Genomic DNA, 24,134 nt, shown 5'->3' with positions numbered 1-24,134 from the left:
GCAATGTAACTTGTCAAAAAGATAAATATTCAAGTGATAGCCTGCCCTACGACTGTGTAGATAAAATAGCAAAGTATGTTAAACATATTATATCCTTCACTTTATATCATTTGAATAACGAGTTGAACAAACGGCGATTTTTTTTTATTGCATCAGGTGTGCTGCGGTGCTCTGATTGTGCCACTGAATGAGATGAGTAATGGCTGCAAAATTCGTAGGTACTTGACGTATAAAATCGTGTGAATATCCAGTAACCCGAGGCGCTTGCTTAAGGTATGAACGACGTTACCATGCATTAGATTAAGTATATTATTTCTAGACTTTGGACATAGTATTTTAATCCCAAACTGGCAGCGGAATGAACCGGCTTAGCTGCGCTATGTTTACCGGATTGTTTTAAACCGTTTATAATTTATTAACATAAGTGCAGTACATCTTGTTACTACATCCCCTTGGCCAGTCGATGTTTTATACTATTCATTTTAACAGTAAAAGTGATGTGTGAATAACTTTATCACTGAATCTTTATTGATAAACACCTTCACACAGAAGGAAACCTCATTAAACCTTGATATTATTAATATCCAAAATCATTTTATAAGTTTTTTTTTTAGCCCAAAGATGTCAATTAAAATTGGCACCAAGGTAGAAGTGATTGGAAAGGGGGTGGTTGGCACTGTTGCTTACATAGGAGCCACCTTATTTTCTAGTGGTGAGTTATATCCATCAGTGGTATGATGGCATATAATCAATATGGGGAACTCACTGATCAGAAACTTGAAATATTAAGAGTCGCAGATTTGCAAAAAAACACCCATATGGCATAAGATTCCAAGTTATAATGATTGTGTTGAAAGAACAGTCCTAAATGCTTAGAATCACTCTTTTTTGATCTAATATAATGTTACAAAAGACAAAAATATGGATATATTCAGATCAGTGTTTTTCATGATTAAAATATGCAATCTTGAATTATTTGTAAAAAAAAAAAAAAAAGATTTCCACCAAGTTGTAACTATTTCATTGTTTTATGGACATCATTTGAACTCAATAGATGTTTTTGATTTCTTCAGATTTATAAATGTTTTTCAGGTAAATGGGTAGGTGTTATTCTGGATGATGCTAAAGGCAAAAATAATGGTACTGTGCAAGGCAAGAAGTACTTCACATGTGAAGATAACCATGGGATATTTGTTAGACAATCACAGGTATACTTTAAATTTTGTTTTTATCAGTACATGTATTTTCATTTTAAATTTGATTTACATTAAAATTATCAAAATTAAGTCAAAAATGCAGAAAAGATTCATTGTACCACCAGCGTTAGCGCTGGCGGTACACATGGTTTCGGTCCCGTGCGGATCGTTCCGCCGGCTCCGTTGGCTCCGCCGGCTCCGCCGGACGGCTACCGTTACCGCTTCTCCTCCTAGACGGTAAGGGCCCCCGTACCCATCTCATGGATTTAGGTCACCTATAATCTCAATTCGTTCCACGTAAAATTTGGGCTTTGTCGGTATTGGGGTCTGGGTGTGGCACTCATTGCAATGCACCCTTGTCTAAAAATGGCAAAATTAAATGCTAATTATCTACCCTACGGAAGGAGTTATGGGAAAATTTTCTATAGACGGCTTTCCAAAAGTCATATGTGTAGATTTCAAATATACCCTTGGATTTGACCTTTGACCTTTACTCCAAGGTCAAATGGGCCAAAATTTTCAAAAAAATGAAATTTTTTACGAAAAAAAAATTTTTTGCCCTGTTATTCAGACACCACACAGACTTAACCAATAATATTATTGGAAGGTGTTACCCTTCAGGTCATCTTTCATCTCCATGAATTTGGGGTCAATCGGTGCATTTTCACGGGAGTAGCGGCCATAAGATACCGAAACTGAAAACTGTCTCTAATTCGGGAACCGTTAATGCTAGAGACCCATTCTTTTTTGCATTTTGTAGAGCATGTAAAGCCCAACACTGGAGGTGGTCTCGGTTTTTTTGTATTCCATACGGTTTTCGAGTTACGCTGTATCAAAAAGTACATATTGGTGGTAAAAGCAAAATGTGCAGTACGGTAATGGATAATAAATTTTGAACTCTGGAAAAATAAAACATAAGGCTTGGCAAAGCAGACAACTTGTGTTCAAAAATGACATTATTTCATCAAATTTGAACTTCTGAAACTTCAGAGCACCTCCTATTTCAAGAATTTTCACCAAAATGACATTTTCTTTATTTTAATTAATTTTTTCTGTACGAAATTTAAGGCACATTATGGTAACTCCAAAATTATAACATTTAGTCCCTTATATCTCCAAAACTGGCAGAGATAGGACCATAGTTACTATTGAAGTTGAATAGGAAGTCATATACTGGCAATCTTACTATGACCTTGAAAGTGACCTTTGACCTACTTTTCACCATGAACTGAACTTTGCAAATTTTTCTTCCCTTTTATCTCCAAAACTGGCAGAGATAGGTCCATAGTTACTATTGAAGTTGAATAGGAAGTCATATACTGGCAATCTTACTATGACCTTGAAAGTGACCTTTGACCTACTTTTCACCATGAACTGAACTTTGCAAATTTTTCTTCCCTTTTATCTCCAAAACTGGCAGAGATAGGTCCATAGTTACTATTGAACTTGAATAGGAAGTCATATACTGGCAATCTTACTATGACCTTGAAAGTGACCTTTGACCTACTTTTCACCATGAACTGAACTTTGCAAATTTTTCTTCCCTTTTATCTCCAAAACTGGCAGAGATAGGTCCATAGTTACTATTGAACTTGAATAGGAAGTCATATACTGGCAATCTAAATGTGACCTTAAAATTGACCTTTGACCTACTTTTCACCATAAACTGAACTTTGCAAAACTTGCTTCCCTTTTATCTCCAAAACTGGCAGAGATAGGTCCATAGTTACTATTGAACTTGAATAGGAAGTCATATACTGGCAATCTAAATGTGACCTCAAAATTGACCTTTGACCTACTTTACACCATGAACTGAATTTTGCAAATTTTGCTTTCCTTTTATCTCCAAAACTGGCTGAGATAGGTCCGTAGTTACTATTGAACTTGAATAGGAAGTCATATACTGGCAATCTAAATGTGACCTCAAAATTGACCTTTGACCTACTTTTCACCATAAACTGAACTTTGCAAATTTTGCTTCCCTTTTATCTCCAAAACTGGCAGAGATAGGTCCATAGTTACTATTGAACTTGAATAGGAAGTCATATACTGGCAATCTAAATGTGACCTTGAAATTGACCTTTGACCTACTTTTCACCATGAACTGAATTTTGCAAATTTTGCTTCCCTTTTATCTCCAAAACTGGCTGAGATAGGTCCATAGTTACTATTGAACTTGAAAAGGAAGTCATATACTGGCAATCTAAATGTGACCTTAAAATTGACCTTTGACCTACTTTACACCATAAACTGAATTTTGCTAATTTTGCTTTCCTTTTATCTCCAAAACTGGCTGAGATAGGTCCGTAGTTACAATTGAACTTGAAAAGGAAGTCATATACTGGCAATCTAAATGTGACCTTAAAATTGACCTTTGACCTACTTTACACCATAAACTGAATTTTGCAAATTTTGCTTTCCTTTTATCTCCAAAACTGGCTGAGATAGGTCCGTAGTTACTATTGAACTTGAATAGGAAGTCATATACTGGCAATCTAAATGTGACCTTGAAATTGACCTTTGACCTACTTTTTATCATGAACTGAACTCTGGTAATTTCTTTCTCTTTTAACTTCAAACTTGACAGAGATAGGTCCATAGTTACTCTTGAACTTGAATAGGAAGTCATATACTGGCAATTTACTGTGACCTTGAAATTGACCCTTGACCTACCTTACGAAGAACTTAAATTTGATTGTACCATATATATTTTTTGCAATAGTTTAAAAATTCTTGTTGATTGCATTTTTACAGCTTGTCAAGCACAAAACTGGTGGCTGTGTCCCTTATTTTGTGTATGTGGGGGTCTATACGAATGCGCTTGCTCCAGCTGGTGGTACAATATTCGGAGGCGGTATCGCCTCTCTGATCCTCTAGTTGATAATGTGAAGGAACATTGCAGTGCAGAGTTTACTTCAGTATTACAGTTTTTATATAAGTTCCGTGGAATGTCTTCTTATACCTGCTTGTATATTCCAGATTGCTCCCATAGATGGCTCGTCGGGCGCGTCCCCATCCACCCCAGGGGAGGCTCCTCAAGCAGCCACACCCACCTCTGAAGCCACCCCAGCCAGACCCCCGCCATCTGAAAAGAAACAGGGCAGGATCTCTGGTCTCAGACCACCAAGCAAAGTGTCCAGTGAGCATGGTTTCTGTACTTATTGTGTTGTATTACTATTAGTACTGTATTGGTACTTGTGTAAAGACGTTATTTTATGAATTTTTGGTATTTAGCTTATGTTTTACCTAATGTACAATTTTTGACTTAAGTTGATTTTCAAACAAAAATTATTGTAAAATAAATGTTTGTCCCTTTTTAGGCAGGGAAGACTTGGCCCAGGCTGCTAAGGGCAAAGATGGCAGTCCTACGACCCCAGCAGAGGAGGAGGCACTAGGGTCAAAGCCAGAAAGCAAAAGGAGGTCTTTGTCTCAGGTAAATAATGATTGTATTGAATAAGGATTCCCATTTTCTCTCAAAATTTGAAAACCTGGTAAAATGTCAAAGAAATAGTGAATGTACTCAGTAGCCAGTAGATATGTAAAATAAGAACTTGTACTCCAAGACATTAAGGAAGGTTTTACTGACAGAATTATCTTGGTATAGAATGTCGGTGTGTTTTTGAAAGTAAATATATGTGTTGCTTGTTTGAAGACTACAGATGGGAAAAAGAAAAGACCTCTTTCACAGGTAAAGTATAAGTATGTTGTCAGTGCATGGCTGTAATAGAATCCAGTTTGTCTGATCACAGTTTTCTCTCGTCAGAAAAAGCCTCTCTGGATTTATCATACCCAAAGTTGTGTACTTTTCAGTTTGCTAGGACTGCAAATAAATTCACTACTACTATTATATTAGATGAATATCCATTTACCAGGATAAATACAATTTTCTTTTTCAAAGTAAATATTTTGATTTACATTGATATACATTATGAAAATTATATTGAGAACAGAAATATGTACAGTGCAATGATTAGGGAAAACTGTGAAGAAGGGTTAACTATTATATCAAACCCACTTAATAGAAATATATTGCATGTTGTCTACTAAATGTGAAATGACCATATTATATTACTAAGGTGGAAGATATAATTGAAAAAAAAAATGCTTTTTTAGCAATGTAACCAACAGTTATTTAAATGTAATTCAACATTACATGCTAGAGTTTAAACGTATATGTTTCAAAATTGTATTTCCAACTCTTGATTATTTTAAGGACAGGTTTTTAAAACAATTATAAAAACAATTGAAATAGCCCAGCTAAGACCAGCACATTTATAGGGCTGTATGTTTCTATTCTTTCTGTTTTCTTTATTCATATATATTAGCTTTACTATATATCTTGAATTTCCTTTAACCAAAGCCTTGGTTTATATTTGCATGCCAGATGTGCCTTTATTAGCTGTAGACCAACACTTGATTTTTTTATTTATGGGATCTTAAACCATGAAGAATGTACAATTTACCTGCAAAAGTGTCTTAATTTGTCCGATTTGTAATTTCTTCCCAACAGCCTAATACAATACTTAACATCCTTTATTTGTATACGTGTAAACTAAGCTTTTTGTTTAATGAGAAGTGCTGGCACAGAATAATTTACAATATGATAAGAGGCAGGTTATTTATGTGGTTACTTTTTATTATCTACACTCAAATTCAAAATTAGACTACACCCCACAATAAGATTTCACATATATTTGTTGTGTACAAATGCATTAAGGTGTTATAGGTAGATCTAAGTTGGTTTTATAATGATCTTTAAACCAGGAACACTGGTTTGTGAATCTTGCTAATAAACTACCAATTTTTTCAATGTTTATGCCACCCCCTTATTTATTTATTTATTTATTTATTTATTTATTTATTTATTTATTTATTTATTTATTTATTTATTTATTTATTTTATTTTAAAGAATACTTTGAGACAAAATCTTACACATTTTTTATTTATACTTGTGTGTTTTGCAGGCTTCAGCTGCTGATATATCAGTGATGTCAGCTAGTATAGACAGCCAGATGAGCAGTCTTCAGCAACAGCAGGAAGTGGAGAACTACAAGGCAGATATCAAAGACCTGGAGGAAAAACTGGAAACATTGAAAGTGAAGAGAGCAGAAGATAAAGTAAAATTGAAGGAGTTTGAAAAAGCCAAGATACAACTTCAGCAGGTATGATATCCTGTAGTATCTCAGACATGCTGAAAACTTTTCAGAATGGCCAGACATTTGGACCGGCAGTAATGAAAAATTTTTGGACCAAATGGATTTTTGTCGGACCGGAAATCACTCTATTCGTTTGAGACAGATACTACCAGTACGATTAGGGTAGCTTACTTTGTTTGTGAATGTGATAGTTTTGAAATGGAAGGGAAAAAAACGCTTTAGATAATTTTATTAGTGAAGTATGTCAAAAGATGACTGTAAATTCAAAATTGCGGTTTTTAACACTCTTGTCGGTCCTTTGGACTGACCAAGTCCAATTTTCTACCGGTCCAGACAAATTTTCCCAGTCATGACCGATCGGACCGACAGTTTCAGCATGTCTGGTATCTGTGATATAAACAAAATTGGACATTTTTCTGCAATTTACCTTTAATCCTCAGCAAGGCTACAACACAGATCAAGTTTATAATTATATGGGCTTCATTATTTAAGTGTTTTAAAGATCATATAGATTTATATTATTCTAAGCAGGCATTTCAATGTGTAGCAGCATTTGTTCTGCTTTGGAATTTTATTCTCCGTTTTATAAGGTGATTCCCAAGTTTTAAGACTGACGTTTGTTTATCATCCAGTCTTGATACAGACACTAGGCCATACATTTGTATATATATTTTCTTTTAGCTTCAAGAATACAAAACTAAGATGCAAGAGTTGCAAACAGATTTGCAAAGACAGTTGCAAGCTTCTAAAAAGGTATGTAAAAAGTAAATATTGATTACCTTAAAAAGATAGAAAACAAAGGTAATTACTTTGTACTCACATCTCATTAGCAGTTTTTTTTTCAGTCTAAAGGTAAATGACAACCTATAAGGAAATTGTGAAATATGTATACATGTTTATTATGTCTAAGTACGGATCTCTTTATAGGAAGCAAAAGATGCCCAAGAAGCTTATGATCGTTACAAAGATGAAATGTCAGACCTTGCAGAAACAGTGGAAATAGCCACTTTGGACAAAGAAATGGCAGAAGAAAAGGTGAAAATTTTATGTAAAATGTTTCCAAATATTCACACTGTGAAATTGTTAACTTGTTTTGTTTGGTGTATTCTGAAGTATTATTGATGTATTTTGAAGGCTGACTTTTAATGATGTATAAGTATAAATGTTTGATCCGTTAAAAGAATGTGCTATTCTTTTTTCAGTGTGAAAATTTGCAGTTAGAAGTTGATTCTTTGAAGGAAAAAGTGGAAGAGCTCACTTTGGATTTGGAGATTATGAAGGAAGACTTGAGTAAATCAGGTTGTAAAAGGCAGTTGATTTATACTTGTTGCTATTCATAGATGCTTGCATTTTAAATGTCATTTGTACATAGTAACTTAAGGTATACAAAATGTACATGTGTATCAATGATAGCTTTTTTAACACAAACTGTGCTTGTAGTGCCCATTACATAAATTAATTTGGTGACTAATTCTCTGGAACGCCCAATGTTCCTCAATCAAAAACTTTTAATTCAATATTGATTGAGGTCATTTGCATATATGTATTATTAGTGTTTATAAGAACTGCTATATTTTCCCCAGGCACAGAGGGTGGGGCCACTAACTACCAAGTTAAACAAATGGAGCAGCAAAATGAGCGACTGAAGGAGGCCTTGGTTAAGTGAGTAATTCAGTTGTTTTAATATAGGTTCCTTGCTGTGCAGTTACAAGTTGAAATTAATTGATAATGATTTTATCAAACTGTAACATTAGTCTTTGTCCAGTTTTACTTGGTTTGCTGTATGTATAACTTAACTGAGGACTGCTTTACTTTAGGATGAGGGACCTCTCTAACCAAGAGAAACAAGAACTTTCTCAATTAAAGAAACAGCTGGACCTGAAAACAACAGAGATCAATAATTTGACCAAGGATAAAGACAGACTGACAGAAGAAGTCAAGGAGTTACAAGATCAGATATTGGAAATTCAAGAACAGGTAGAATTTTCTTCTCATGATTGCATTTGGTCTTTTATATTTAATGCCAAAATGATGACAAGAGTGCTATTATACTTCAAAATTTATATATCACTGATTAATACTGATTGTCCTAAATTGTCTCAACTGTTTACTAGGTTGATGCTGCAACTGGTGCTGAAGAAATGGTTGAAAATCTGACTGATAGAAACCTTGCTTTAGAAGAGAGGATTCAAGAGTTGGAGGAAGAGAGAGCAGACCTGGTAGGTGAACATTTGCCTACCTGCTATTTATTTCTGCTTGAATCGAGGTGCATTGCACTCTTAACAACTTGCTTTACATCAAAACATCCTTTGCACCAACAATTTAAATATCAGTTGAATTTTTGAAAATGTCCCTTCACTTTGGTGTTGTATATATTCCATGTCATTAGTTGATATTTTGACTACAAAATTTTCTTATTCTCCATCTAGGAAGCGCTACATGAAATGAACGAGGAACTCCAGGAGACAGCAAGGGAAGGAGAGCTTGAACTGAGAGAGGAACTTGACCTCACTAGGGCAAAAGTTCATGAAGTAAGGCTAGCATATAAATGTGTGGCTATAGTTTTGCATGGTCACCTTACAGTCATATGTAAGTTTAGCTTGATATTGTCATAATTAAGTACAAAAGCCAGAAAGATGTTTTTACTTTTAGTTAGTAAATTTTTACCTTTATCAGGCTCAAAGGAAATTGGATGCCACCCAAGAGACTATAGCAGATTATGAAAGCACCATTGCCAAATTTAGAGAGCTGGTTGCACAACTTCAGGTAAAATTGATTTAATTTTTTTTTTCTTCGGTTGAACTTAAGTGAGAGGGAGAGTGGGTATTCAATAAACATTAATGCTTCACGTCTCTTTACTGTTCAAAACATAAGTGTATTAATGCCAAACAGTTTTATTTTTACTTATTCTGTTGTGGTGGTGTGAATGTCATTTATTTCATTTTCAAACCATAAGTATCCTGCTAATGCTTTAAGATTTTACACAAATTATTATTTGTATTCCAGGAGGCCAACCAGGAGCTGATGAACAAGCAGGTTGAGACAGTGACACAGAAGCAAGCACCACCTATTGAAATGTTTGACTTCAAATCCAAATTGATTGAGACCAAGGCATTTGCCAAAGTAAGTGTTTGTGTCATTCAAGCACATTATATAAAGTTCCTAGATTTCTATGCTGGTGTAGAAATAACATCCAATTTTGTACACAAGATAGTGCTTCAATTATTGAATATGTATGTCTTGCTTTCTTCTTCTGTCTTTATGTTTAGGCAGATCTTTGTACTGTTTATGAAAGATTATGTCACTTCATGCACAATGTATGTGAAATTTTACATGCTGCTAAAAAGAAACTTTTTGACTCTGTTTAAAAATTTTTACAAACCATAAGTTTCATCAGTGTAATATATATTATATCATTTTTATGCTTTAGGCTATTGACATGGAAATACGTCAGTTGGATGTGAAACAGGCCAACAAGCATGTGTCCCTTCTCTGCTCCTTCATGCCTGAGAGTTTCATAAGAAGAGGAGGTAGGTATACATATACATATACTCAAGTTAAAAGTTAAGACCAATAAAGGTTATAACTCTCCTCAGTGATAATGCACATGTTTTCTACTTCACCTTGTTTCCAAGTAAATGTGAAAATTAAGCCTATTAAAAACTGAATTGATTTCCATTATTTGCATTGCTCGTTTATAGGTATTTGAGGAAAAAATTAATGTCGAAGTGCTATCTTTATTCCAGGAGACCATGATGCCCTTCTTGCCCTGTTGCTAATACCCAGGTTGATCCAGAAAGCTGACCTATTGATCAATCAAGCTAGATCAAAGGTTAGATGGGTTATAATATATTATGGGATTTTCTTTAATCAAAAAGCATTTGATGTTTATTCAAATGAAATTTGTATGGCAGTGATTTGAGGGAGAATGTAGGAATGACAATGTCATAGTTTTTGAGATTAAATGGAATGTCTTTCTGTAGCTAACTCTCAAATCTTTTCTTTTAAAAGGTAACCTTTTTGTTATTTGAACAACCTATACTGTTTCTTGTAGCCGTGTTAACTTTAATTTTATAATGGTTATATTTAAGATGCTCTTTCTTATATTCCAGTTTGAGGCTCCAGAATCCATTACAAGAGAGCAGGTTCTCAAAAGCCCCAAAGCAGAGCAGTACAGCTATGGATGCCAGTTTGTGCACATGCTAAGTATATTACAGAACAATCTCCACCAATATGAGAGGTATGTAACAACTTTTTTTTCATTATTTTTTTTATTAAGTTTCTTGGAATTTAGAATTATGAAAAAATGTGACAGTTAATACTGTATATTCTTGGGAACTTCTTATGCATACATCTTTTTCTGATCATTATTCAAAACAGTTTTTTCTGTACTCCAAAATAGTTGCTGAACTACTTCATGTTTTATATTTGATTGAAATACTTCCTTACTTTTTGACTGTATATTATATTTACTTTCTCCTACTTCAGTGCACTGAACACTTGTAGTGTTGAACTCTTCCTGAAGGTGGGGACATTGTTGCCAGAGATGGCTATCCATGAAAAGCACCTAGACCACTACATTGAACTGCTAAGGAAAGATCAGCTGGATGAAACAGTCTCACTAGAGAATTTAGAGAGGTCAATCTCATATTTCCATGTGAGTATCATCACTATGATTTATAATAATCATGAACATTATACTATAATTGTCATGCTTTAAATTTGCTTGATATGTGACATTTTAGATGTTCACGAAAAATGTTTTTCCATTGGAAGAATTTGTCTTAATGGTTGTAACAGTTGGTTAAATTGAAGTTGTCCCTTAGATAAGTATATATGTGCAGCAAGGAATGATATTTGGGTATGTGAGGTGTATGCAGTTAAGATCTTTTTACATAACAGTTACAGTGGGCAACTTTCCTTTTCCTAAAAGCATATATATGAATATAGAAAAGGGCAATTTGAAAGTAATGAAAACATAACAATACATTTCTTCTGGTTTACCACTCTAGCACCTGTATAGTGTTCACCTGGCCCAGGAGAAGGTTGACCAGACTGTGCTGATGGCAGATCATGTCAAGCAGATTCTCAATGCTTGTGACTGTGTCAGTGTAGACATCACCAGACTCAAGCTACTGCTACAGGTAAATGTCTATTACATAGGGTGGTATGATGATTATCCTTCTTGTGTTAGCATCGAGGGTACACTTAGTTTTAATAGAGCACTTTATTTCATCTGTAATGTAATCAAAAAGGGAAAAAGTGACGTATTTGCATTTAGCTAATATGATAGCATGCTGCAGTTTACTACTATATTTTTTTCAGCCAAAACAAGAAACCAGTGATATTTCCATTTTGTTGAAAGATCTTGAATCCTACTGCAATGATACTAGACTGGCTGCAAGAAAGGTAAGACTATGTGGAATATTAAATGTGTATATTTAAGGTAGTGAACAATACTGGGTCAGTTTTAAAATTATTTTACATTTTACATTTTAAAGGAGGTGACGATTTTTAAAATACCTAAGTCAGTGTTTTTATATGTTTTATCTCTAGATCAAGCGTCGCGTTCCACAACAGGCCCAAGAAAGCATGAGTGCACCACTCTCATATGGAAAGGAGGTAAGTGCAGTCTCCATTGATTATATATTTAATTTAATTCAAACATTTAATATCCTATGTTGAATTTGGAGCAGAAATCAGTTAATATAGTATACTTGATTAAGATGTCTTTGTCTTGTACCTACATTGTGGATGTGAGATATCTTTTTACTTAATTGTCAGATGTCAACAATTTTGTGGATGGGCCCTACATTTGTTTAATTTTCACAAATGTATAAGTTGTATGGTTTTTTACCTATCTGCAAACACTGATTTTTTGTGATGTAAATCTAGGTTCAGGAGTCTATATTGGCCTGTGGGAAGAATATGAATCATATTGTGAAGGTGCTCCATCTGATGGGAGGGGAGGCCATGAAACAGGTGGCCTTGATTACAGGTAGGAATTGTGCTGTGCAGGTGTTAAAAAGTCTGTGTTATATATCAAATCAAATCAGTAAATGCAATATGATGCCTGTTTTCACAAGATTCAAAATCACTTTTTTTATCTCAAATGCTCCAAGATGTGCAATTGGATAACCATTTGTTGAATGAAATACTTCCTTCCTTGTTGAAATACATGCATTTTTACCAAAGTGCACCACAAAACTTGTTGTATTATAAATTTTGTCTCGTAAAAATTTATGCTTTGAAGATATGTTTTCAGGATACTCTTTGCTTTCACTGTTTTTATTTGACATTAAAAAAGCTCAGAAAGATTGTCATTTATTGCATTGTTTTATTGACCAAAAGCTTTTTCCATGTTGGCTCACTCTCAGTTACAATTTCATATAAATCTGGGTAATGTTTTATGATACCACTCTGAGAGTCAGTGTTGCCAGGAGTCAGGTCTGGGGCGGAATATAGCTTTAGTTGTTTTACATATCTTCCATATCATTGGTATTGTGATCATTAATGATTTTGCATTCTAGGACATGCCCTTCACACACTGAAAGGTTGGCTGAGTGGTTATTGTTTATCCATAGCTTGCCTTTTTTGTTATACTTTTGCTTTTAAGCTTTGGAGGCCTGTGCATTTTTTGTAATGTCTGTGAAACTGCAGTAATTACTGCTTATGTATTGTGGATTTCTTATCTGTTGGACTTCATTGTGCTGTTGTTAGTTCAACTTTTTTTTTTTTTTTTTTTTTTTTTTGTAAAATGATATTGATGTTTTCATTATACTAATTTTTCCATTCACAATAACAATTTGATCTTAGAATGTTTGATGTGTGAAGTTCTAGTCAGACAGATCTTAACTGATTTAATGTTTGCAGATATTAACATTTAATTTTTATTTACTTATTTTAATTATCATTTTTTTTCTGTTATTGAGCATGATTGCTTTACTTTTAACCCTGGATTGCTATTTCACCAAAAATTGGGGAATAACAGCCCAAGGCTTTTTTAGCATTGAAATAAGCCCTTTGCATTATTTTTGTTGAGATCTGTACTAAATACCATGCATTGGGATTCTGCTTAGCTTAATTGTCTTTGTATGATTTTAGCTTTCATGAAATCTTTACATTAGCAAAGGTATTACATAGACATATGTCTTTGCATTAGCATATAGATTAAACAATCTTCATTTGCCAGGTCTTAGCATTTCTAACATGCTGCCGAGGGATACAGGATGCAGTGTTGATATTTTTGTAATCCTTGAAATTCTGCCTGTTCATGAATGCTACATTAGTTACTGGAGTCTGAAATCAGGCTTCATGTTTAGCAGCTACTTACACATATGCATTTTTTTTCAAAAAGAGACAAAATGTAATTCACAAACAAGTTTGTTCAGCATGTATTACAAAGAGCATAATATTTATTAAATGTAATAATTATATAAATGCACAAGGAAAACAGTAATTAATTTAACATTTAATAATATGATAGTTTAGATTGGAAAGAGGGTGAGAAAAATTGTGATTGTCCTAAAGAAAAAAAAAGAAATATATATATATATCCAAATAAATACAAATGTCACAGGTTTTCTATCTGTATTGTAGACAGTGATGGTGTGCCTGTGAAGAAAATGGAAGAAATCTCCAAGCAGTCAGTCAACAAAGTGTTCAGTGGCGCCACTGGAGGGCCAGCCGAAAGCCTGAGGTAGAATTCAATAGTAGAGATTTCTTCAGTGGGTTGAATGAAAAAATTTAAAATTTAAAAGTTTGGCAGTTTAAATATATCCCACATATACCCACTGTATATTTTTACTTACTGATTGATTCACACCATTATGTTGTTTGATAAGTAAAAAAACATAACTATTATATATTATTATAGTTTTAATGGAATCCTAAATTTCTGCAATAATTTTTTTGTGATCATAGAGAATGGCTACTTATCAGCTGTAATCTGAATTGATTCCTACAAGTGTTAAACTCAGGAAAAATTTACTTAGAAGCTTTTACCCTCTTCCTGGTTTAAGGTTTATTGATAAATTTCACTAATATTTAAATATGTTCTACAGAAGGCATTCTGCATATGGAAGTGTGATTTAATGCTGTAACCTATTTTAGGAAATCATTCAAGTCTGTGGTGGATGTAGTCAGCAAGGTTGCTCAAGCAGTGGAGAATGGAGAATATGATTTTGATGGTACTTCAGACACAAAGGTAAGAAGTAGAGGTTATATTATAATTTATCATTGATTTATTGTATATATCTTTATTATTTTAGAGCAAAACTAGTTTTTTTTGGGGCCTAAGACATGTTTTTAATCACATATGTACATTTTTTCACACACAAAGTATGTACATTTTCTGTAAAATTGAATGAATATAGTGTTATATACAGGTGTATATAAAAGCACAGTGTATATAAAAGTATATAAAAAAAATATCATCTTAAACTTTCAGCCAATGCCCCCTGTTATGACAAGGGCCAATCAGGTAAAGGGGGAAATATCAGACACTGAGAATTTGAAGTATAAGATAGAGGCCAAAGATGAAGACATCAAGGAATTGAAGAAACAGCTCAAACTCAAGGTTGATTTTACCAAATTTGCTTACACAGACCAGAAATCTTATCATTTAAAGAATTTATGAAATTTAAATATACAAAGATTTTATATTCTTTTTATGATTTTTCAAAAAAAATAGCTCTTCATAATAGAATCTTCCTTGTTTTTCCTATACATTACTAGAAAAAATTTCTATGCACAGATTTTTCTGTTAACAAACTCACAGCACTCCTTATTAAAATGAACAGTTTTTTGTTGTTAATTTAGGTAAAAATCCCCCAAGCACTATATCTTTACAAATATTAGACATTTGTGCCTGTTCCACAAAAAATCTGATATGTTTGTTCTGTACATAGTATGAATGGATTAATTTGTAGCAAGATGAGTTGAGTCAGCAACAGATCCGTTATGGCATGATGGACAAGAAACTGGAGAATGCCTCCAAGGATGGGAATGAGAAGATAGAAAAATTGCAGAGGAAGCTGGATGATGCAAATGCTCAGTTGAAGAAGAAAGAAAAGTAGGTTTTTAATAATAGCCTTAAAATGAATAATTTAAACTTTTATGTATGTTCTTAGATTCTATAGATTATTCTTTTAACTCTGTAAATACATTGAATACTTCTGGCTATAAAAATGAGATTTTAAGGAAGATATTAATGCACTAGACTAATAAACACATACAAAAAAATTAAATTTCATTTCACATATCATGTCTCCATTTTATTTCAGATTTCATGTCAAAGCTAGTGTTCAGTTCCAATGTTAACTTTATTTTAATTCAGGGAGTTTGAGGAAACCATGGATGCCCTTCAGGCTGACATTGATGCATTGGAGAATGAGAAGGCTGAATTAAAGGAGAGGCTGAGGGTCCTGTCCAAAAAGACACTTTTAGAGGGGCTAGCCAAACAGTCTGGAGTGGCTGCTCTGGTCACACAGGGGTCACCAGGTAGGTGGTGTTTTGACCACTGTTATTAGGATTTTTAGAGTTAAGATAATGTATTATAGTGAAGAGGATGTATAAAACTAACATAATTATGCTAACTCTAATTATTTACTTGGTTATCTTCTATAAAATAATTTGTTACCAATACTATTTTTATAATTTTAAGAACTTCTACGAAAAGTGCAAGGTGCAACAGGTACTGTACACAGCTTTAACACCTTTTTTTGCTGTCTAGCCACATAATTGCTTGCAGGTTTAATGTTATGTGACCAACAGATTTTTGAACTTATAGTCTTATAAGATATAATTTGACAAGATACAAGGCACAATGGCCTGTGGATTAGCCTTAAATAGCATATTTATGAAAAAGGAAGAGATGTTTGAAATAAACTAAAGGAGAGTAGAGCAATACTGTCCCAAGGAGAATGACTGTCACTACAGATAAAATGAATTGATGTTTCCAAAGTGACGTTCAAGTTTCAGCATTTTTATCTTTCCTAACTTAAATCATAACTCCCATCATACCATGTATCCCACTTTATCTCAACATTTTGCCTGCATAGCAGCTTTTGGCTTAAAAGCTTCCAGAACAAAATCATCCCAACCATTCTGTATTCTTATATTTTTTTATCCTCAAGTTATTCTTCACATTGTATTTCATGTTTTAAAGAATGGGTTTGATGGAACCACTATAAGTTCCAAAGCACTGATATGTTCAGCATTATCATTTCACCTCAGGTGGCATTTGCTGTCAAAGCAATCTCTTTTATAACTTTGAAATGTGAGATGGTATAAATATGTTTTAGTTATATGGCAAAGCAGGTGCTGGCTTCTGTCCCGTTTTTATACCTCTCAGTTGGTATGGTATTTTCCTTTGTTGGCTTATGATGGGTTGAAAAAAAGGGCTTTACACAACCTTACAGCTTCCACCTCCACTGGCTTCTTTTCTTACAGAGCTAAAGGGTTGAAGGATATTGTTGCCAGATTATTGTACACTTTCTTTGTATTTTATTCAATATAATATGTGAATTTACAAAATAATTGTATATTTCTTATATGTCATGTACTTATTCAATATTTCTGAATACAACTTTTAAAGCAAGATAAATTATTACAAACAAAAATGAATTCAAAGGCAAATATCACTTTTTGGGTGCTAAACACTAGTGGCGTCACTACTGTAATACACATTACAATGCACCAGTGATGTCAGTGCCTGGTTAATAATCCAGCTTCTCTCATTAACTCCTGAAATCATCAAAATACACGAAAAAATGATACAAATGAGTAAATTATTTGAAATTATCACTCATTCATTTCAGACCCAAAAAAGCAATGTTCACCTTCAAGTTTCGCCATTTGTGCTATGCAGTTGTATTGTGATTATTTAGTACATTGATGCATTTCTTTGAATGAATATTCACATAAAAATAGAACTGCATGCTCTATTGTGGTTTGGTTTGTTTAGTCAATTAAAATATGATTCAGGATCTACCAGTCCCTCTAGCCCCACTGCAGGCATCCCAGGACCAGCAGTTGTCAGGGATTCTCCTCTTCTGCTGCAAGAGATAGATTCTTTGAAGATGGCCTTGAAGCACCTGAAGAATGAAAATGTCAGACTGAAAGGACAGAAAATGATGGTAAATGTCTTCATATGGTGGTTGTTGAGGCTCTGTGTTTTGCTGACTTTATCAAAACCAAAAACCAGTCAGCCAGGCAATCTCCAAATCTAATGTATATTTTGTGGAAAATATCATGAACAAAATATCACTATCCTCTGTTCAGTAGTGTTGTCATTTATTTGGGTTCATGGTGTTACAAATATTTTCTTCTCTCTCTCTCTTAGGATCAGTTGGCCAGCCTGCCTCCTCTCAGAGTTCCCAAGAAACCTGTTGGCCTGGCCAGTACAACTGGACTCATCAAGATGGGAGAGGCACCAGAGGGCGCTCATGGAATAGAGTCTCTCAACAGACTGAGTAAAAAGACGTCTGCTATGTTACATGTACGTAAATGAAACTGATTGATATAATTATTTACTGGACCACATAAAGTTATATATTGTTATATTTACAATTTGCATATTAATTTTATTTGATTAAATATTCAAATTCAGAACAAAGCCTGCCAAAATATATAGAATATTAAATATTATATCATTTTCTTAAAGGAGCTACAGACTTTGAGTGCTTGTCCTACAGTAGTTGACATTTCCAAAAGAAAACCAGGTACACAAACATATAATTCATAGAAATCTGCACTTTTTAAATGTCTAAGTGATACATTAATAACTATCTTGATAAGATTGACTAAACATCTTGTAAAGGAATATATTTTGCATGACTTCAAAAGTTGATTAAAATTATATGATGATGTTATTCAACTAAGGGTGGTATTTTTAAGAAAATAAGTAATGAAATGATGCACTATAAACATATTACAGGCCAAGAGCCTCTGCTGGACAAGGCTTCTCCTGCTAACCAGCTGCTAGAAAACGCAGCAAGAATGAACCAACTCCAGAGATCTACTCTAGAGGTTTGTAATCATAACTTAGGACAAGAAAAGGGTTTTAAAATGGGTGGATGGCGTTGCAGTGTCTTTATAAACTATATGATTCAAAGCTTCACCTTTGTTGTGGGATTTATATTTGCAGTGAACTTCAGACTTTGTTCCCATTTCCTTAAAACTTGGAATATGATAACAATAACTTTGTGATACCTGACCAGGGTAATACTTTTCAATGCATTTGTCTTCTCCAGCTCCAGGTAGCTGTCACTAACCTAATGGCTGCCAACAGAAATGGAGGCCAGGTCAGGACCGACTTTGCTGCCTTTCCCACTCCATCTTTTGCCAAGGTGAGCTTCACTCAGTTTTCTAGCACAAAGAATTGGAAACACTGAGGGAATATTTGTAACTATAATTTTGATATCACATATTAAACAATGGTCATATGTCAAGGATAAAGCATGTCAAATTAACAGATCCAACTAGATCGACCTAACTCCCTGGGGGTTCACACTAAATAGCTGTCAGCCGAGCGGGCACGAAAGTTAATTACCCCCTTATACCTTGTAGTAGGTGGGACGGACATTTAAGCCGGATTATCTGACAGTAATCTAGTGAGACTCCCCACGGGGATAGATCGATCTGAAATCTATGGGAATGCGCCCTTAGTCTTTATTTGGCAGATTTGTAGTATCACTAATTTTGACATATAAAGAACAATTATATATTTTAATTTTTCTACCTCCTGCTAGATTCAGAATTGTGTCACATATTTTACAGGTGCTTCATGAAAAAACTGAAGATAAAGAGATGATAGGCAGGGTGACACTCCCTACCACTGCAGGCCAAGGAGATACCATACCAATCAGTGTGCTACCAAATCAATTAAGGAAAATTCATGCTAAGTTTGTCAGCTGAAATTGTAGACTTGTTCAGTAGTGATATTGCATGTCGTAGTTAATTTATGTAATTTAACACAGAACAAAGCTTCTGTCATTGTGAACTTTTTTTGCAACAGAAAATTTAAAAAATGGGAGACAGATTTAGCAAAAAAGTTGGTATAATGTCACTGCTCAAAAACAAAACATTATTCAGTGTTTTCATAAAAAAATATCTTAAAGTAGTCCTATAAGTTGTATCAGACTTTATTCCTATGTGTTTTTTGGATTTACAAATCGATATAGAAAGTTAAATGTCATTACCATTAAATGTTCAGCTTCAGCTTTTATTACGAAACAAATATGTGAAATGTGTTGGTCTTAAAATATTGCATACTATTGTGTAGTATGATTGGTAGGGCTGTAAAGAGCATGCAGATATAGATGATGGCGGAATTATATTAACATGATGGTAAAAAGATCTGATACCAATGTACATGCATGCGGACTTACAGCTACCCAGTGTCTAAACAATCCAGATCTTAATAATTAATAACCAAATTATCTACATTGTTTGTATCTGGGCTATTTCTGGTTTTCCAGTCATGGTCATTTGAGATGGCCCAAAAGGAGGTTGTCAACAATGTGTGATGAAAACCATTTTCATGGTAATGGTGAAACTCTGCATTAAATATTTTCTTAGAAACAATAGGAAAGTGACACCCAAAACATAGTTTTTGCAGTTTTGCAATATACCATTTTCAACAGAAGTTCAGGGAAAACTACCATAAACACATTTTGGTTAAATTCTGTCAGCTTTCATGCTGCAATGAACTTTCAAGTCTGTCATTATATCTGACCCAATATGGCATCATTAAAATGGCATTTTCTTTCCAAAAATAAAACTGCTTTCCAACTTATACTCTGAAGTCTTTGTTTTAACTTAGTTTTAGCCAAATCATTTGGATTTTTTTAATGTAAATTTCTGAAAGAAATTCTAAAAGAATAGACAAACAAAACAACATGGTTCTATGTTGTTTTCATACTTTATTTAAGTGTTAAATGTATTCACATAATGTATAATACAAAAGTAAAAAACTAAACTTGGGCACATCAATGGTTTCAGAAAAGCAAAAAGGATAATGGCATAAATAAGTAACTAAAACATTAATGCATTAATGTAGCATCCTACCTTTATTGAAAGTAACAGTATGTGTAGCAAGTTGTGGTTATTACATGCAGTCCATTTCCAAGAAATGGTTGTGATTACCATACAATCACATACATTCACAAAAGAAGTGTAAATCCTGCTAAAAATGGATAACAGATTTGTAAACTACCAGGAACTAATCTGCTCAGAATACTTTACACCAATGCCAGCCACATTGGTTACATGCATGAGCATTTAGAAATTTTATGACTCTTGTAGTTCTATTTCCACACCTCACTGAAAATTAAGCAATTTCACATAGCCTGGATAAGAGTAACATCAATCTCTACAAAAATTTGTGTTTGGGCATTTTTTTTCTAATCAAAATTTTTAATGCACATTAAAATTGTACTTTAAATCCTTCAGTGTTGCAATAAGATGTCAGTGATATATGATTTACACATTTGAATGCATTTCAAAAATTATTTATGGTGATAAAATCATACATCTTCTGTCATTATGTGGGTGGGTTATTCTTGGTGTTCAGCAAAATAGATCAAGGTCAACATGCAGAAATCATAAAAATGGAAAGAAGTGAATCTAGAATTGAGGACTATTGAAGTGCAAAACAAGGTACCAATTGATAAGATAGTTTACAATAGACTTGTAGAGGTCATGGCAACAAGACTAACATGGTGCATTACCATTACTTTCTAGGTGTTTAATCAACAATCTTGGTTTTCAGTTTCTAAATACCTACAATCAAATATTTTACCTGGGAACCTGTGAGCAGTTATTTAAATCATCATGGTTTAAATCATCAAATTTATCTTTTGTAATTGCTCTGCTGTTCCCTACTATAATGACTTGCATGTCGATTGGAACTGTTACTACTATATGGTTGCCAGCGCTTACTGCCTCCATAATTTTTATTGTAAGTGCGATTGTAATTTTGACTGAAATGCACTGTATGCTGCATGTTGTTTCCGGTTTGCTGTGATGCCACCTCCATCAAGGCTGGAATCTGATGCACACTGTTCTGCTGTGGCTGCCATGTTTGGGTTCTTCTCCTCCCACCATCATGTGACCTGTTGTAGGTGTCACTCCTGCTTCTTTGGTGGCGATTATCTGCATATCTCTTGCTATTGGAGCCAGAGTCAGAGGCATCCTTGTGGGACTCATTTTGTCTCTGGGAATTCTTTTTCTCTGCTGCTGCCTCAAGTTTCAACTTCTGCACCCGTCCAGGCAGTTCCACACCCCATGCTTCTGAAATGTGGGTGAGAAGTAGGTTTGTAATACGTCTGTGAGCCGTCATGTCCCAGTGCACACCATCTTTGGCTCGACGATGGATCTGACGGCGAAAATAGTAGTGTAAATCTAGGACATCAAAGCCATAATGACCTGCCACTTGCCTAGCATAGTAATTGGCCTCCATGATATCAAGACGTAGGGTGTCATTCATGAATTCGACCTCTGGGATAAGGAAACCACCACGAGCATTGTTGGCTATTGGCAATGCTGTGTTCCAAATTACCAGAGCATCATCAGGCAGTATTTTCTTAAATTTGTGGAACAACTCAATAAGATTTTCCTTATACTTGGGCACAGAAGATGGACCATATCTAAAAAAGATGTAACGAAAGAGAAATGTGTATTATTTATGACAATGAGATTTTGTATGCTGCAAAGCAAGACATTTTTAATTTGGACCTGCTTTTTTGTTCCCATACAAGCTCTTGTAATCTTCTGCTACTCTTTGACCTTTGTTAAAAGCATTGCTTTTAATGGTTACCAACAGTTTTGGTTTAAAAGATCAAGATATCAATGCATACACATTCTGACATTTAAACTTAAGCCATATTCACAAGCCAATCATTTTACATGTACAAACTCCACTCCCTCTAATATATAGCCTGTGATGATATGACTAAATGTAATATTCAATTCCATGCAGCTTTTTAAGAAATCAGCAGTTTATTAAATAATAATTTTATTGTGACCAAACAGAAGAGGATTCAGCAGATTAATCACCTGGTAACATCCCAGAGGCAGGAGTTCATAATGACCACATCAGGCTGGGGTTCCTCTGCGAGATCTCTGAGAATACTTTCAACATAATCATTGTAGCAACGGGTGGTGAAGTAGAATCTAACCAGAAAGTAGTCTGTTTGGTATTGGCGGACTTCTTTATAGTTTGTCTTGTTATTCATCACTGCTTTTTGTCCACCTTCAATCAGTTTGTCATCAACATGACTAAATTCACCCTAAGAAAAAAATTCAACAAATTTAGATTATATATTAGTATTTAAGATGATTTATGGCAACTACCATCAGCCACATGATCAGGTCACTTATACTTACTACAAACATAGCTAAGAATCACCTCACAACATGTAGTGATGCCAGTGCCTATTTAATCATTTCAGGATTCCCCTCTCACTGAGTATCAAAATATCCAATAACATTTATTTTACATATTTACTTTATAATAAAGGTCTGAGAATGAAAATGAAAACTAGAAAGACATGAGCTGGAGATGTGTTTGAAGTATGGGGACAGGGGCCATACAAGGTAGGAATTTTTACTTTTTTTCTCAGCTGCCATTCCTGAAGGTATCTTGGGTCTTGTAGCAACAAAACCAAATCTTTATATATAGCTCTTTGGACTGAAATAGAAACACTTAATATAAAAGCTTGATTTAACACAAATACTGAGGTAGGAAATTTTATCATACATTACTCACATGTACATTTTTTATTTCACTAAGAATCATGTACCATCCATTCTTTAAAATTTTGTCAACACAAATAAAGAGTTGGCAGACTTCAACTGGATTTTAAACCCACTATTTACGACTTCATGGAGCTTTAAAGAGGAAATTCTCTTCAATTACTATCACAACAAACATTAGTCTGCAATCCAGGAGACTGGCTTCAATTAATCACTCTTCTAGTCTGCGATGTGCCAAACTTGTTATTGGATCATCTCTGTAAGCTTTGAAGTGACCGTCCAAACTGCACAAGTGTACAAACGACCAAATGCTACATTTCTGTTATTGCTAAGTCGACTCATAAACTACAAAGAGCTGCAATGACTGACGGTTTATCACGATTACCAGAGTCTCCGATGATCACAACAAACTTGTTAGAAAGCAGATGCTGGACATCTTCAGTCAAGAAAATTTCACATACAGTGGCCATGTCAACCTAAAAAAAGCAGATGATCTTTTTTAAGTAATTAAATGACATATTCGCCGTTGATTCTTCTCAACTCTCCATTCAACTTCAAACAATCATAAGTTTAAAAAGAAATAAACGAGGAGAGCACAGAGGCTCGAAGATGAACAGTTGCGCAAATACAGATAAAATTCCTTTTTGTGTGTGTGATCTATTTATCGGACATTGCTGACTTCTCTTTAACTATACAAAATTAGATCTAATCAACTCACAGTCATAGAAAGCGAGAAAAAAACGAAGTATTTATGCGCCACGTGCACGTACCCGCCAAGACGATTCAAAAGTTTTGCAAAGGTTTTGCTGGCTGCACTGTAGTAAATCTAGATACCTTGCATCCTTACCGAAAATGATCCAGTTAGAGTGTTCTTGTTGATCTGTAAATTATTGTTTTACGCCTCCACTTTAAACAAGTTGTTAGTCGTGATATGCAACACCCTTCATCAGGGCTTCATGAGCTGTCAGTGTCAACAATATTCAAAGATGGACGGGATCACTTTGGACAGAGGTAGTAACATTC

General features: G+C 34.3%; 2 protein-coding genes across 7 annotated transcripts; one reads left to right on the top strand and one right to left on the bottom strand.

The window, feature by feature from the left end:
• Positions 1 to 137: 137 nt before the first annotated feature.
• Positions 138 to 20,151, top strand: LOC106175375 (dynactin subunit 1). 4 transcript variants are annotated; one of them, XM_086999596.1, is made up of 37 exons: positions 138 to 273; positions 615 to 712; positions 1,093 to 1,208; positions 4,176 to 4,335; positions 4,517 to 4,629; positions 4,849 to 4,884; positions 6,162 to 6,359; positions 7,035 to 7,106; positions 7,281 to 7,388; positions 7,556 to 7,652; positions 7,937 to 8,015; positions 8,171 to 8,330; positions 8,468 to 8,572; positions 8,783 to 8,884; positions 9,030 to 9,119; positions 9,360 to 9,476; positions 9,784 to 9,883; positions 10,100 to 10,185; positions 10,466 to 10,593; positions 10,842 to 11,010; positions 11,366 to 11,497; positions 11,679 to 11,762; positions 11,910 to 11,975; positions 12,249 to 12,351; positions 12,884 to 12,907; positions 13,953 to 14,052; positions 14,466 to 14,559; positions 14,803 to 14,931; positions 15,284 to 15,426; positions 15,691 to 15,854; positions 16,018 to 16,047; positions 17,340 to 17,491; positions 17,698 to 17,853; positions 18,019 to 18,076; positions 18,292 to 18,383; positions 18,608 to 18,703; positions 19,134 to 20,151. In XM_086999596.1, exons 2-37 carry the CDS (start codon positions 622 to 624, stop codon positions 19,269 to 19,271), a joined length of 3,888 nt encoding a protein of 1,295 aa, XP_086855722.1. In that variant the 5' UTR covers positions 138 to 273; positions 615 to 621; the 3' UTR covers positions 19,272 to 20,151. The 4 variants fall into 4 exon arrangements, with proteins under 4 accessions (XP_086855722.1, XP_013412835.2, XP_086855723.1 ...); XM_013557381.2 differs by lacking the exon at positions 4,849 to 4,884; XM_086999597.1 differs by lacking the exon at positions 12,884 to 12,907.
• Positions 20,152 to 20,258: 107 nt separating this feature from the next.
• On the bottom strand, positions 20,259 to 24,130 carry LOC106175465 (PC-esterase domain-containing protein 1A). 3 transcript variants are annotated; one of them, XM_013557495.2, is made up of 5 exons: positions 23,959 to 24,130; positions 23,497 to 23,587; positions 22,967 to 23,046; positions 22,413 to 22,645; positions 20,259 to 22,003 (listed from the first exon to the last, which is right to left on the bottom strand). In XM_013557495.2, exons 2-5 carry the CDS (start codon positions 23,579 to 23,581, stop codon positions 21,208 to 21,210), a joined length of 1,194 nt encoding a protein of 397 aa, XP_013412949.1. In that variant the 5' UTR covers positions 23,582 to 23,587; positions 23,959 to 24,130; the 3' UTR covers positions 20,259 to 21,207. The 3 variants fall into 3 exon arrangements, with proteins under 3 accessions (XP_013412949.1, XP_013412957.1, XP_013412965.1); XM_013557503.2 differs by having other exon boundaries at positions 23,946 to 24,103; XM_013557511.2 differs by having other exon boundaries at positions 23,882 to 24,091.
• Positions 24,131 to 24,134: the final 4 nt, after the last annotated feature.

The sequence above is a fragment of the Lingula anatina genome, chromosome 1, assembly GCF_051362555.1.
Source record: "Lingula anatina isolate TDL-2025a chromosome 1, LinAna3.0, whole genome shotgun sequence".
Lineage (NCBI taxonomy): Eukaryota > Metazoa > Brachiopoda > Lingulata > Lingulida > Lingulidae > Lingula > Lingula anatina.
Note: the sequence above shows the minus strand (reverse complement) of the source record. Positions and strands in the feature narration are given on the sequence as shown.

Bases quoted from the DNA above. Each gene is read 5' to 3' on its own strand.
- LOC106175465 (XM_013557495.2), bottom strand. From the start codon at position 23,581: ATGGCCACTGTATGTGAAATTTTCTTGACTGAAGATGTCCAGCATCTG. The intron at 23,047-23,496 runs GTAATCGTGATA...TTTCTATTTCAG, and splicing joins TGTGATCATCGGAGACTCTG to TCCAAAGAGCTATATATAAA. The intron at 22,646-22,966 runs GTAAAAATTCCT...TTTTTTTCTTAG, and splicing joins AATGGCAGCTGAGAAAAAAA to GGTGAATTTAGTCATGTTGA.
- LOC106175375 (XM_086999596.1), top strand. From the start codon at position 622: ATGTCAATTAAAATTGGCACCAAGGTAGAAGTGATTGGAAAGGGGGTG. The intron at 1,209-4,175 runs GTATACTTTAAA...TGTATATTCCAG, and splicing joins TATTTGTTAGACAATCACAG to ATTGCTCCCATAGATGGCTC. The intron at 11,763-11,909 runs GTAAGACTATGT...TTTTATCTCTAG, and splicing joins CTAGACTGGCTGCAAGAAAG to ATCAAGCGTCGCGTTCCACA.